This window comes from Leptinotarsa decemlineata, unplaced genomic scaffold (genome assembly GCF_025532065.1).
Source record: "Leptinotarsa decemlineata unplaced genomic scaffold, Ldec_3_MD MMD2_tig00000026_RagTag_RagTag, whole genome shotgun sequence".
Taxonomy (NCBI): Eukaryota; Metazoa; Arthropoda; class Insecta; order Coleoptera; family Chrysomelidae; genus Leptinotarsa; species Leptinotarsa decemlineata.
Window position 1 is genome coordinate 5,140,698 of NW_027412539.1, and position 16,503 is coordinate 5,157,200.

A 16,503-nucleotide genomic window follows, 5' to 3' on the forward strand; every position below is an offset into this window, starting at 1 on the left:
AAGCACAACCTACTACATGTGCTGAAGTGCTTTTTTAGTTAGTACTAATCTTCAGAAGAAAGCTGTGAGTTTGTGAGTTATTGTGGTAAGAGTGCACTACTTTTGTTATTTTCAAAACAATGGATAAAAACAATTTCGTGTTTTAATTCAACACTGCTTCTTGATGGGAAAAAAATACCGTTTAAGCGAAGTAATTGCTTGAAAAATGTTATATAGACTCCGCTCCATCAGAAACAACAATTGAACGTTGGTTTTGCTGACTTCAAACGTGGTCGTAGAAACACCGATGATGCAGAACACAGTGGACGTCCAAATGAATCAGTAATGCCAAAAACATTGTAAATGAAATAAAAAACGTTATAAATGATCATATAGTGAATGAAGTTGCGTGAGTTAGCTGACATTGTAAAGGTAACAAAAGAACGAGGTGGCTTTATATTGGTTCAATTTCAAATGAGTAATTTTTTCATTTCCATTGCGTCTCGTTTGAGCCGTGCTAGAAATCGTAATTGAAAAGGTAAGATTTCATCAAAACCTTAGCTCGCACAAATTTAAACTTCTGAGGGTTTTCGTTTTTCAAAAGAGTAATAATACGCATATTCACGTGTTCTCGACCTATTTGTGTGTACGATTTTTTGCCTTATGACTATAATGAATGTATTGGAGTGGTGTAAATTCAGTTTTTCAGATTTTTTCTATTGAGAGGTAAACAAGTATTCTCAAAATCTTCCTACTTTGAAATTTTTGGTCAAAACAATGATTTGTTCAGATACTTTAAATGATGCGGATGGTCTCAATATAGAAAGAAATATACAGGGGGTTCCAACGAAAACTCAACCCCCCCCTGTAAGTCAGAAACGGATGTGTAATCGAAAATTTCAAGTATACATCAATTTATATTTCTAGAGGGATAAATTTTGATATAGAAATCATACCCGAAACTTCACACCCCTGCGGTCAGCAAGTACCTCCTCCAATTTTTTCAATGGCATAGGAGGTTGGGTGATACAGGGGAGAGGTGCCATGAAAGGGACATTTTTAGGGTAAATATGTATATAAGCAATATCAATAAATTTTACGTTTATTGAACCTAATATTATAATTGGTACAACATTTGGAAAAGGATTTTTACTATAAAAAACATAAAAAAATTAGTTATTATTAAAAAAATTTGGCAAATATGAACCACTGTATTTGTCCCTTTCAACACATCTCACTGGATTGAAAGGGGCACATTTGAGGCTGAAAGGGACACATTTGGGGCTGAAAGGGACACATACAAAAACATTTGAAGTAGGTGTGATAAATCAATATTAAATGAAAAAAAGCTTTCACTCTTGCAGTCCCGGCATTATCAAGAGGTGGAGGTACTTTGAGTACTATATCCCCTTTTTTGACATCAGCCACGTCATCAATCTTAGGAAAAACAAAGTGATAGGAACTGTCATTAACTTCTTTTAAAAACTTGACACCGACTTCGCCATCTTCCATGACTTCATTTATTTTCCCAATAAAATGTCTGATTATTTTCTTTTTCGCAAATTTAACGACGATAAAATCATCCACGTTGAAAGAATAATTTTCGGCGAACCTCGTTTCTTCCTCAACCTCCCAATCCAAAGAATTGTCACTTTCGGCATAGACAACATCCTCTTCGTTGCTACTTTCACTGCTACTACTTTGCAACACTTTCCTTTTTATTGCTTTTTTTTGTCATCCGTGTTGATCTTGTTTAGTTTAACTCTTGTCTTCAAATGGCTTATTGTTCATTGAAAATGATTCACCCTCATAGACATGTTCTTTCACAATCACTTGAAAAAACATCAAATGATACACTTGTCCGGAGTCACTTTAACTTTTGTGACGTTCTATATGGGCCATGCTTCGATCATAACGATATTAATCGTATAGAAAAAATTCAGAAATCATGTCTCAGATTGATCTACGATATTCACAAATATGATCCAATATCTCACAAGTTGAAATCCACAAAATGGTTAAAAATGCAAGATCGTCGAATACTTCATCTTTTCATTTTAACTCATGCAGTAATCAATAAACAGTGTCCCCCATATCTTTACAATAAAATAAAATATAGGACAGATATTCATAACCTTAATTTACTTCATAGGGGTCATATCTCGCTTCCACCTTACAAAACTTCTCTGTTCTGAAGAAGCTTTACCTTGAACTTTTCCAAATTATTTTCGACTCCATTTTGCATTCCTTTCTTAATTATTTCTAAAAATAGCAGTTATTGCTCGAAATTTCGAAAATCGGTAAAGAGAAAAGATGATTGTTTTTTAATTTTTCACCCATATACCAATTTTCAGCTCTCTAGTATAAATTTAGTTTTTTTACAGTTTTTCGAAAATTTGACATTTGCCGATTTCTCAAATTTAGCCAAACCTCAACAAAGTTAGTGCTTCATGCCTAACTTATCTTTCCAACGCATTTTTATTACCAATTGCAATTCTAAATACAACTTATTTCGCAAAAATTTAAAACACCAGAAACAATTATGCCAAAAATGATGCAAAGTTGATACAGTTTTTAAAAACAGATAAATATTTCACTTTATTTCTACTTTTTGCGAAATAGCTTGATACATAAGCATAATTAAAAAACAATATCAATGAAAAGTCAATAATTTATTCTTTACTGTACTTTTCAAACAGTTAAACTTTGATTTATTAATTACGAAAAATTACAACGAAATTAAACTAAGGGTACTGTGGAAACAATTGAACTGAACTGAATAAGCAAAATATTTTATTGTCATATGACATTTGTTGAACAACTCAAAATAGTGTTTATCAGTTTTAGATTTAAAATAGTTTATTTGTTGTTTAGTGTGTTGTTGAAAATGCTGAATCTTCAAGAGAAAATTGAAATCGTTTTAATATGCGGCAAGAATATCGGTTACCGACAAGTAGCTGATATTTTCAATGCCAGACATCCTGCAAGAAATATTCATCAGTCAACAGTTAGTTGGATAATAGCTAAGTTTAAATATACTGGCTCGGCTGAGAGTAATTTTAGAAAAGCACATCAGCCTTCTAGACATACTGAAAAAGTGGAATTTGAAATATGTTCGGATGTCGTAGAACATAAAAAAACATGTATTCAAGATATTGCAGATAGAACAGATGTTAACCGAAAGAGTGTACGACGTATTTTACACAAAAATAAATTTACGCCTTATAAACCGAAATTTATCAATACATTAAAAGAAAGGGACTTCGATATGCGCTTGTATTTTTCTTTTTGGTTTCAAGGGGAAAAAGAAGAAAATTATCATTTTCCTTATCAAATTTTATGGACAGATGAAGCGTTATTCTCTTCAAATGGCGTTGTGAGCTCGCAAAACTGCAGGTGGTGGGCAAAAGAAAACCCACATTTCGTAATCGAATGTCGAGATCAATATTCGTTTAAGACGAATGTATGGTGTGGCATATTAAACGATCAAATTATAGGACCATACTTTTTTAGACATAATTTAAATTGTGCGGACTACCTACACTTTGTGAATACCGAACTATCTGAAGTTTTGGATAATATGCCCCTTCAAGTAGGAAATGTTGTGTGGTATCAGTGTGATGGTGCACCTATTCATACTACAAGGGTGGTTAAAGAGCGTCTTTTGGAAATATTTAGGGGCAAAGTAATCAGTCGCAATATGGAACACTTTTGGCTGCCTAGATCTCCTGATATAACCCCACTAGATTTTTTCTTGTGGGGTTACTTGGAACAAAAGGTGTATAAGCAAAGACCTTTTCGAGATATAAACCATTTAGAGGCAGTTATTCGAGAATGTGTTGTAAGCACGAAACCCCGTAGTATAAAGAATGCAGTTGAAGATGTTTCAAAAAGGACAATTGATTGCATTGAACATGGTGGAAGGCACACCGAAATGTGACTTTTTATTTTGTATTTCTATTGGTATTTACATGGTTTAGGCATATGTTTCGATTTGATTTAGTGTTCTTAATTTAAATTATAACTTTATTTTAACAGATGTTTGTTAGAATTTTTTACGGTTTAGTTTTCTAGGCAACAAAATCTAAATTGATTTCTGAAGTGATTTTGTTCATTCATAAAAGATATTTAGTAAATGTGAAATTACTTTCGTATAATTCCTTCCCTTAGTTTAATTGCGTTGTAATTTTTCGTAATTAGTAAATCAAAGTTTAACTGTTTGAAAAGTGCAGTAAAGAATGAATTATTGAGTTTACATTGATATTGTTTTTTAATTATGCTTATGTATCAAGCTATTTCGCAAAAAGTAGAAATAAAGTGAAATATTTATCTGTTTTTAAAAACTGTATCAACTTTGCATCATTTTTCTGGTGTTTTAAATTTTTGCGAAATAAGTTGTATTTAGAATTGCAATTGGTAATAAAAATGCGTTGGAAAGATGAGTTAGGCATAAAGCACTAACTTTGTTGAGGTTTGGCTAAATTTGAGAAATCGGCAAATGTCAAATTTTCAAAAACTGTAAAAAAACTAAATTTGTACTAGAGAGCTAAAAATTGGTATATGGGTAAAAAATGAAAAAACAATAATCTTTTCTCTTTACCGATTTTCGGAATTTCAAGCAATAACTGCTTTTCTGAACATTTTTCGGAAATAATGTCAAATTTGACAGAGAAGAAAAATCACTTGATCGGTCATCGGTCACAATCTAATGGAGATATCAAAAGTTGCTTGAAGAGATGAACAAAAAAAATCCCATATATTGCGGACTTTATGTGTGACAGTGACAGAAAATATATATATATATATATATATATATATATATATATATATATATATATATATATATATATATTTTCTTTTCGATTGATGCAACTAATTTTCCTTTATTTTGAGAAGATATAAAGCTTCAAATCCTTTTTGTAGAATTTAATATTGAAATACATATATATATATATATATATATATATATATATATATATATATATATATATATATATATATATATATATATATATAATGTATGTGTATATATACTTTTTTTTTCTTCTGTCATCCTTTCTGAAATATTTTCATGTTTATATTGAACCATGTAATTGAATGCAAATAAAAATTATTATTATTATTATTATTATGGGTAAAAAATGAAAAAACAATAATCTTTTCTCTTTACCGATTTTCGGAATTTCAAGCAATAACTGCTTTTCTGAACATTTTTCGGAAATAATGTCAAATTTGACAGAGAAGAAAAATCACTTGATCGGTCATCGGTCACAATCTAATGGAGATATCAAAAGTTGCTTGAAGAGATGAACAAAAAAAATCCCATATATTGCGGACTTTATGTGTGACAGTGACAGAAAATATATATATATATATATATATATATATATATATATATATATATATATATATATATATATTTTTTCTTTTCGATTGATGCAACTAATTTTCCTTTATTTTGAGAAGATATAAAGCTTCAAATCCTTTTTGTAGAATTTAATATTGAAATACATATATATATATATATATATATATATAATATATATATATATATATATATATATATATATATATATATATATATATTTATATATATATATATATATATATATATATATATATATATATATATATATATATATATATATATAATGTATGTGTATATATACTTTTTTTTTCTTCTGTCATCCTTTCTGAAATATTTTCATGTTTATATTGAACCATGTAATTGAATGCAAATAAAAATTATTATTATTATTATTATTAAATAGTCGAATTCACCAGTGAAACTGTCGCCAGTCCATTTTCAGTCTTTATGAAGTAAACTCGAAGACGAAACGGTGGCGTGAAAATCTGTAAACGTCATCTTGTACAGCATGAACAATGGCAATGGCATACAATGGCATATTTCCCCAAATAACGCCAAAATAGCTCCAGAATCAATCGAAATTTTCCAGAATTCAATAATAACGTTATTCAAATAAGCTCCAGAATAGATAGAATTTCCACAATACAGCTGATCTTTTCGGTATTTGATTTGCGTAAGCAGCAGCCGGCACTGGCCAACAAAAGAAGTTTGATCCTGCTACACGACAACGCCAGTGCGAACGTTTCACAAATCACCGTCCAAAAATTTAATGAATTGAGCGTCGAAGTTCTGCCTCAACCACCTTACTCCCCAGACCTCTCGCCAATCGACTACCATATTTTCAAGTACTTTGACAACAGTCTCGCCGGCAGAACCTTCGACATTCAGGACCAGACAAAAACGGCCTTCGTCAACTTCATTGAATGCCGAGCACAAACAAAAAAAACTTTTGAAACCACAAAACGGGTAACGGAAATGATAAAAAGCGGATAGTTCGTAGCGATGTTTGTGACGATTTGAAAGTATTAAAAAAAAACTTCATTCATCTAATGAACCCTTTTTTCATACATCAGAAAAAACCCAGCATCATCGAGAGATTGATTGAACAAATTTTTCGATAACTAAATTTTAGCTGTAATTAAGTTGTGATTACCTTCTGATTATACTAACTTCGTTAGCATTAATTGTAAGTTATAAGTGTTAATTATTTTCAGATGGTGCTGCCTTTTAGACCATTTTTTTAGACCAAGCATATTTTCTGTGCCTATGGAATAACTGAGTCAAAGAACATTATTCAACCCATGAAGTTGGTCTATGATGAAGATATTGATGATGAAATGGATTAACCAGTCATGATGAATACATCAAGGTATCTATTAATGAATTACTCATAGTTGATGAAATGTGCAGAGAAGAATCTGAAGAAAACTTTCACTTTTTCTTCCACTTTACTTATTTTGAATGGAATATATTCGAATTGATATTGAGAATTTCCGAAGAATATAGCTGTGTCATCGTTACATAGTGATCTGATTAAAAAATTGGCAAAGTCACAGAGTTTGGATGGCCCTGAAAAAATTTAACAATGGGAGAAAAAAGCTTGGAATTTTTTTAACTGTCATCTCAAGAAATCATCAAATTGATTAATAATAATAATAAATATGCTTTATTGTCCAAAGAAGAAACTCTTATTGACAAAGCTTATGTGAAAATTTTGATAAAGAAAAACATAGTCAAGTGCTTAAAATCAGAATATAAGCTAGTAGATTGATAAAAAATGTCTAGAGTCCTACTATAAAAATTAAAATTTTGAATGTCACATGTTCTGAAAAACATTGGTTATATACCATATAAATGCAATATAAACAAATATAACCGAAATAACATATCTAGGAACTAGATAGTGATCAGTAGAACGAAAGTGCACCCCTAAAACACAAGTGATTCCAATACCTTGACAAAGTTTATTATAATTATCAAGGATTGCAACCAAACAATCGTTCGTTTGCAATTTCCCTCTAATTTTTAAATTACTTTCAACATAAGTGACAAAGTATAACAATCTACTTGATTGTTGACTGAGTTGAGGAACAGGCAATCCGTTGGTTATTTGATTATTTTCCGTAATGAAAATGGATAAATTTTGTCAAGTTTTGCCAATAATAGTAATTGAATTTTTAGCAAATACTCAAACATATTTCACAAGAACAGCATGCTCAAAATTTTACCTTCATCTAGAAAGTCCAGCAGGATCAAGACCTGGATAGTAGTCGTACAACACGTTAGTTATCCCAATATGATCAATTCAAAACTTTCGTTTTCAAAAGAGTAGCTCAGGGTACTTTTCGGTATTATTTATCGTACTCATTGTCAGCTCTATGTATATTTTATAGAATTATACTTGGCTCATATTGATATTTATTCAACTGCACTACAAATTCACAAAGTGATGTTTCGAAGACTTTCAGTTATTAAAATTTTTTGTTTTTCAACATTTAACACTGAGTGAAAACATCTATGATTATGACACATAAATAAATTTTGAAATATTTCAGAAAGTATTATCGTATAACATTATTTTTATTTCATTGAAATTCACAATATATTATTTATGTAATACTTCTGATGATACACTAGTTTTTTTTTCCAAATTTTGTTTTTTTAATTAAACGATTTGTAATGAGACATATTTATGAATTCAATCAGTTCGGACTTCCATTCGTTCCCTGAAAGAACGCATTGCCGAGTAGAAAAACACACACAGCGAGGTTAAACCAGCAAATCAGGAATAGCAGAGCATGTTTGGCCCCATCAACATAACATCGAGTAATCCCAAGCGGAGATTATCTACAGGGAGGAACATTGGTTCAGGAGGCAATTTGAAGAAGCCTCATACATGTTGTCCAACAATGAATTCAGCCAAGCTAGTGTAGAGATACGCAACATATGGAAATGTATAATCAAGCGAAAAATGGCCAACTCTAGCCAAACGGTCATCTCCTACTAAACCCGTGAAATGGAAAAAGGAAAGCGGAGATGAGTGAAAGTACTCGAATGACCCATAAATAGTTATCTCTCAGAGGAATTAGTCCAGTCATCACCCGAAGACGATTGTAGATACTAACAATCGAAATGTCGTAAATTTACTCGGCTTGGAATGAATGAAATTTTAATTTTTTATTTTTATTTTCTGTTCAATTGCCCTATTTTTACTTGTATTTATTTTTCACTGTTATTTCATTTCAGGTTTTCATTGCACAAAATAATTGTTATTCTCAGCTATTTTTTTTAATTCTCCTTTTTGGTTTTTTCAGGAATTTAAAATAATTTTATATAATATCAGACGATGGGAATCCGAAGTAACGAAATTCATCATGAAACATTGTCAATCACCTTCAAACAAACGGAGACATATCTATACTTCGAATGTTAGCTATTTTGATTATATTACTTGTACAATGATTTTTTGAGACTAACAACTTCACTTCTTTACTTTCCCTTTGCGCATTTCAGTAAATATCGTTTGTCACATCTAATCAATTGAAGATTCATCCACGTATGTTCCTATTAAAGTTTAATTTTTACATATTTAAACAAAATTAGAGAATATTTGTATTTTAATGATGTTCACATGTAATGGTTGGACAAAGATTTCATGCCTCGCGTAGAATTGAAATATGTAATGAAATAGTATGATTAAAAAAACATGATTATTAAAAAAAAAGTTTTTGAAGCAGAACCATTTTCAAATATTTATCGATATTGAGCAACTGATAACCGTTTGAAAACCAGTTCAAAATTCACGTGATTTTCTGAATTTTCCAAATAAACTCTGAAAGTATCGAGACGACATTAACTCTAGGATCAACCTTTTGCAGAAATATCAAATCAAAAAAGTTGAACATGCTGATTTTGGTGACATCATAATTGTCAATAAATAAATTTTCAATAACTTTCAGTAGACTTCGATTCTGTGCCACAATATATGATGTACCTACAAACTAACTGAGAAAACGCGATTTCGGCGTTATTCAATGTTGATATTAAAAAAAATAGTGTTTCTGTATAGTTTTATTTGTCTTCAGTTTGTCATTATTTGTCATCCGTTATGAGTTCTTCGCTTGTTTTACATATCTCTAGACATAAAGTTTTCATTCACAAGTTTTTCCTTCTTCATTTCTTTGGAAGTTTTACAGATTCCAAGTGATGAAGCAAAATCAGAAAACGTAAAGGATCTCTTTCTCAAAACTTTTCGTCCATAAATTTTTTTTTCAATAAAGAAACAACAAATCGTGTCAATAAAAAAATATTTTGAACATTTTGTTTCAAAAAATCATGCTCAAACATGTGTCTACAACTACGGAGTGCTGCGATATCAAGACCTAGGGCCATTTTGTGTCATACCTAATAGCGAAGCAGTCGTACACCAAGTTATCGTCACTGAAAATATCGCAACCACCGACAACACATTTCCACGTGTTCGCTCCATGGAGTTGTACGTTTACCCCTTGCCGCATGTCGACTGACGTCGGTCTTCGGAGTTGGAAGCGTCGCGACTCCGGTAGTTTTTGATTCCGGAACAGAAGCCGGAACGCGCAGGCCCCGAATTTTGATTTCTTAAAAGGATACACTTGCATTAGCAGATAACGAAACGGAGGGACCAGAACTCAAATTTCGTGCTTCAATGAGCGCACAGCGGGTGAAATATTCGACATGGACCTGGAACTGGTTTTTTTTGTTTTTTTTTTTGAATCATTGTTTTCGAATTGATTTTCATCGTGTTGGACGTGCAAACAGGACCTGATTCGAATGTTTTGAGCCATTTCGGCCAAACATTCAAAGTTGCGTATTTTTGCGTAGTGTCGTCACCTGAGAAAATTCAAAATGAATATTTTTCAAATGTTGAATGAATTAGGCTCAGGCAGGGTATTTTTCCAGATGTTTGGAAGGTTGCTGATATAATTTCAATTCCGAAAAACAATGCACGTACCACGTTCAGTGACCTATGCCCTATCAGAATTTTGCCCTCATTCTCTTAAATATTTGAGAAGAATCTTTTCCGTCAAATAAGAGCTTTTCTTGAAGAAAATCGAATATTCCCGTACGAGCAGTCTGGGTTCCGCAAAAAACATGAAACACAGACTACCCTCTTGAAAATAATCGACGATCGACGAGATCAATCAAAAGTCACCATTTAAATACTGTTTGATCAAAGTAACGCTTTTGATTTGGATAATTCCGATTTACTCATCAGCAAGCTCAAGTTCATAGGATTCGATGACATTTCTCTTGAATGGATGATCAGTACATCTATACGCAGATGATATACAGTTATATTTTTTTTCTCATAACATCGATACAGAAAGTTGCATGGCCAATATAAACACATATTTGCACAAAACATTCCTATACTCGGAGAATCTTGGACTGAAAATCAATACAAATCAAACTTTGGTCTTATGCATAGGGTCTCAAAGACAAATAGTATATACTCAGTTTAACTTTAGGCTTACTCTCGATAACGCAGACATTGAGTGATTAGATAGTGCTAAAAATCTTGGCGTATATAACCATAGATAGCTTTGTCTTTCCATGAATATGTGACAAACAATTTCAAAGTATCATTCTCCAAACTCAAATCGCTATATAAATTCAAGTATCACTTATCAGAATAAATGAACTCAGGTTAGTTAAAACATTTAGTTTCCCCCACACCCAGTATTGTTGTTCGGGCATTACATTTTTTTGCTGCAATATAACAAGCATAAGTTACAAAGTAAACAAAATGCTTGCATGCGATTCGTATGCTGTATACCATATGGCGACCAAAATGTGAGGTACACAGTCCATTATTTGATAAAATTTTTTTTTGCTTAAGTTTCTTCAAATCAAAACACCTAGTTATTTATATAGTTCATCAAGCAGTGATTCTGACATACATATGGTCAATTTGAGAATTAACTGATTCAACATACCTAGGCACCCTACTTCCAAATTTCAAGGGTGTTTTTCTTATATAGCCCCTCCTTATCTGAATCAAATTTTACCCCTTAGTAGTTGTTTACAGCTGATTCTCGGCCTCCCCCCACCACTATGACGTATTAATTGCTTTTTTTATTGGTTGTTGTTTGGTGAAGTTTTTTTGTTGTGCAGTGAAGTCAAGGCGTTGTGACCTTGAAGTGTCTGGTGCATGGATCGTTCAGATTTTTTTTTCATATGAGATTTTGTGTGTTTATGTGTGTGTGTGTGTGTGTATAGGAGAATGCACGGTACAGGGTTTCATCATGTGCTTGTTTGTCTATGTACAAACATACGTCTGCATACTTCGAAGATCCTCCAAGTAATAAATGCTCCATCGGTGTTAGGGCACCAAGTTAGTAGTGGAGTGACGTCACAGCAATAACCGTTCAACGGCTAGAGAGCGACATGTTCACTCCACGACGTGTGGCAGAGTAATGCGTATTCATCGGTCTGCCCTCACCTCTCCCGAAGCGATGAAGGTTCGCTCTAGCCCCGCTATCGATGGTGACACAACGGCAGCCGAGGACTGTTTGCCTAGCGTCTACCCTCTCCGAGACCGCAACGACCACTGCTTGCTCGTATATCGACATCTGTTATCGCATTCAGTTGGGAGGTAATCTTGGCGCATGTAGTTGAGAAGTGGGGTTGGCTATGACGTCTTGACGGGTCCTATCAGAGTGTATTTAAGAAGCGTACGAGTGATGGCTATGTCAGTTTACATCAAGTGAGTTAGTGAGAACTATTATATAAAATGTATTCCTGTGACTGTGGTAAATCTTTCACTCGTAGTGATAATCTTCGTCGGCATCAGCTCCAGAGTTGCCAAGGAGGGCCTGCAGTGAAACGGGTGAGAGTGGATAATGCAACACCTATGTATACGTGCAATTGTTGTAATGTGACAATTCCTATGACCCAAGTGAATTCTCACCGAAGAACCATGAGTCATAAAAATAATGCATGTGTTCAATTGTCTGACGGTGTTCAAATTATAACGAATGCATTCAATTGCCGCATTGCTACATACAGGGTGGAGAGTTCGATTGTAACCAGTGACTACATGTCATTTTTCAATAAGATTAGGCAGAAGGTCATTGAATTACTGGAATCAGCCATCAGGATCCATAAAAGCATCAAGGTGAATATGGAAGTTTTTGGAAATTATATTCTTCAGACTGATGATTCGAGGGACACGAAGTCATTTAATTCCCAAAATAAAATAGTGGACCAATCTTCAGATTTGAATGCTGTTTTTGATGGATTCCGTGATGTAATTGTGGCTCAAACGACTGAGTTCCAGGATCGTGACTCAGGTATTTATTTTTTAAAAATTTCAATAAGATTGAATAGTAATATTTTTTTTTTTATAATTCAGGTTGGACTTGTGAAAAAATATTGTTTCTCGAGGTCAACATTAATAAATACAGTCCACTGGAAGGACGTTCATATGTGAAGCTGCCTCAATGTATTCAATGGAAGAAAGCTGTTGTGAATGTTCGTAATGAAGATCAATATTGTTTTGCTTGGGCTATAACATCAGCATTATATCCTGCAGATAGTCGAGTGTCCGAACTTACGTCATATCCACATTTTTCCACTGTTTTAGATGTCACAGGTATGGATTTTCCGGTTAAAGTTAATAATAAGAGTATCGAAATATTCGAAGATAGGAATGATATTTCAATTAATGTTTACGGTTTAGAGAGTACATTTGAGAAGGGTAAAATGAAGTATGAAGTGATTGGTCCATTGCGATACTCACAGAGAAGACTCCGGAGACATGTCAATTTGTTGTTTATAACTGATGACTCCGGTAATGGTCACTATTGTTGGATCAAAGATCTTTCAAGATTAGTTTCTAATCAACTATCAGCTCATAGACAGAAAAAATATTTTTGTGACGGATGTTTGATATATTTTTCTGATGAGAGATTGCTTTTACGTCATAATATGTATGATTGTAATCACATTAGTACCACAACACCAACTACTAATTTAAAGATCAATAAATATGGTAGAATGGTTGCGGAAAATAAACTAATGTTTGAAAACTTTGAGAGGCAAATGAGGGTGCCATTTGTAGTGTATGCTGATTTTGAATCAGTGCTTAAACCGATTCATGTGAATGAGCCAAATCCTGAAAGTTCATACACGATTAAAACATTCAAACATGCCCCATATTCATTTGCTTATTTGATAAAGTGTTCATATAATGATGATTTGTCAAAATTTGTTACATATAGGGGTGTAGATGCAGCTCAGAAATTTGTGAGTAGCATTGAAGATGATTTGAAAGAGATACATGAAAATCATCTCAGAAACCCTAAACCGATGGATACACAAACTGACGAAGAAGAAGAACAGTTTGCTGCAGCCAGAACTTGTGGTATATGTAATAAAGCATTTACTGATGGTGAAGTCAAAGTAAGAGATCATTGTCATGTCACAGGAAAGAAAAGATCACATGCCGCTCACTCGAAATGTAATTTAAATTTCAAAATACCAAACTTCATACCTATCATTTTTCATAATTTAAGTGGTTATGATTGTCATTTATTCATAAAAGAATTGTATAGGAATAAAGAGAAAGTTGATGTTATCCCGCAAACTAAAGAGAAATATATATCTTTCACGAAGCATCTCTTCACACACAGCTATACCGATAAAGATGGTGTGGTTAGGAAGAATTATCTCAAAATGAGATTTATCGATAGTTATAAATTTATGACTAATTCGTTGGAGAAGTTGGGTGCAAACTTGACCTCCGATCAATGTTTGGAGATGCACAAACATTTCCCACAAATTGAGAAATTCAATTTGATGAGACAGAAAGGTGTATTTCCATATAGTTTTGTTGATGACATTGACAAATTGAATTATCCATTACTTCCGACAAAAAATCAGTTTTATGACACACTCAATTGTGAACATATATCGGAAACTGATTATGATAGGGCTAGAAATGTTTGGAATTTATTCGAGTGTCAGAATTTGGGGGAATACTCTGATTTGTATTTGAAGTCGGATGTATTGCTACTATGTGATATTTTTGAAAACTTCCGCACCACAAGTTTAGAGATATATAACTTAGATCCGGCACAATATTATACTGCACCTGGATTATCATGGGATGCCATGTTGAAGTTCACTAATGTTGAATTGGAATTACTAACTGACATTGATATGATTCACTTTTTTCAAAAAGGTATACGAGGTGGAATTAGTCAATGTAGCGAGAGGAAACATATAGCAAATAATAGATTTTTACCCAATTATAATCCCAATGAACCTTCCACATTCATTACATATTTAGATGCAACAAATCTATACGGTCACAGTATGTCACAACCTCTACCAACAAGTGAATTTACATGGTTGACACCAAATGAAATTCTTAATCTTGATGTGATGGATGTGAGTACTGATAGTCCGTATGGGTATGTATTTGAAGTGGACATTCATTATCCACAAGAGTTGCATGATAAACATTCTGACCTTCCATTTTTAGTCGAAAAAATAATACCACCTCGTACACAATCGAAAATTCCCAAATTAATTCCAAATTTGAATGATAAAAGAAAATATATTGTTCATTATAGGAATCTACAGCAAGCTGTCAAAAATGGATTGATTGTAATGAATACACATAGAGTATTGAAATTCAAACAATCATGCTGGATGAAACCCTATATAGATCTTAATACTGAAATGCGTAATAGGTCTAACAACAAATCTGTTAAAGATTTCTATAAACTAATGAATAATGCGGTGTATGGAAAGACAATGGAGAATGTAGATAATCGAATTGATGTTAGACTCGTTACACATTGGGAAAATATAAAGAAAAATATAGGTGCCAGCACTCTCATAGCCAAACCAAATTTCAAAAATTGTTCAATTTTCACTGATAATTTCGTTGCCATTCAATTGGGTAGAGTGAAGGTTCATTACGATAAACCATTATATTTGGGATTTTCCATATTAGAATTATCTAAAACAGTCATGTATGACTTTTTCTATGGATGCATCAAACAACACTTTGATGAAAATGTCTCTTTACTTTACACAGATACCGACTCGCTCATTCTTAAAGTAAACACAGAAAATTTTTATGAATTCATAAAAACTAACATAAGTAGATTTGATACATCCAATTACAGTATAGTTAACCAATTCAATATTCCAGTAACAAGTTCAGTCTTGGGTAACTTCAAAGATGAATTTCCAAATGATCCAATCATGAGTTTTTATGGTACAGGTGCTAAAGCATATTATGTGAAATCTGTTGATGGTGAATTTAAGAAAGCCAAAGGGGTTAAACGATCGGTAATAAAGAATGAATTGACATGCGAAGATTATCAAAAAATCGTCGAACAAGGTGGTATGATATTCAGAAAGATGAATTCATTTAGAAGCGTGTTGCATGATATGTATACTGAATTGAAAAATAAAGTTGCATTATCATACCACGACGATAAACGATTTATCATTCCGAATACTACCCACACTCTTCCTTGGGGTCATAATGATATTGAATTTTATGAAAACGATCCAAATGAGAACATTCGTTGGATAAGTAATATTATTCAACAATCACAATCTCAGGAGACTCCATTGGATCAATTGATTAATTTATTATCTGCCGAGATCAATGATTGAAGTATCATTCAATATCTTCAAAACCGGAAAATTCAATATGACAGAAGTATTGTGATATTAATGTATTATGTATGTATGTATATGTATTACTGTAATGAATATAAAATGATTGAAATTTTATTTGTATTATTTCTATTTCCCTAATCGATTACTGCAATATATAGTATAATGTAAAAGAAAGGAATATCAGTTTGAAAAGAATCATCGTGGGTGCACAATGTCTAAAACAATCGATAAATTTGGCAGAAAAAAAAAATGGGGTGGTAATGTCATCCGAGGTCCACCCGGCAATGGATTTAAATTAACAAAAGATGGTCATTATGACATGCAAAGAAAAATATTGAAAAATACAAGCGAACCAATTGACAAGAGTGATTGTGTAACTGTATCATACCTTGAGGGGGAAATTAACGGAACAAAGGAGGTTATACTTTTAGCCCTACAAGCTGCAATACAATCCACAATAGGCAATATTGCTC

General features: G+C 32.6%; 1 protein-coding gene across 3 annotated transcripts in view; it reads right to left on the reverse strand.

The window, feature by feature from the left end:
• LOC111507021 (neurotrimin) overlaps positions 1-9,891 on the reverse strand; it is a 404,616-nt gene extending 394,725 nt beyond the window's left edge. For all 3 annotated transcript variants that reach the window (XM_074171642.1, XM_074171641.1, XM_074171640.1), the window contains exon 1: positions 9,752-9,891. In XM_074171642.1, the coding sequence (XP_074027743.1) occupies positions 9,752-9,836 (85 nt within the window). In that variant the 5' untranslated portion in view covers positions 9,837-9,891. The remainder of the gene's footprint in view (positions 1-9,751) is intronic.
• Between the last annotated feature and the right edge of the window lie 6,612 nt (positions 9,892-16,503).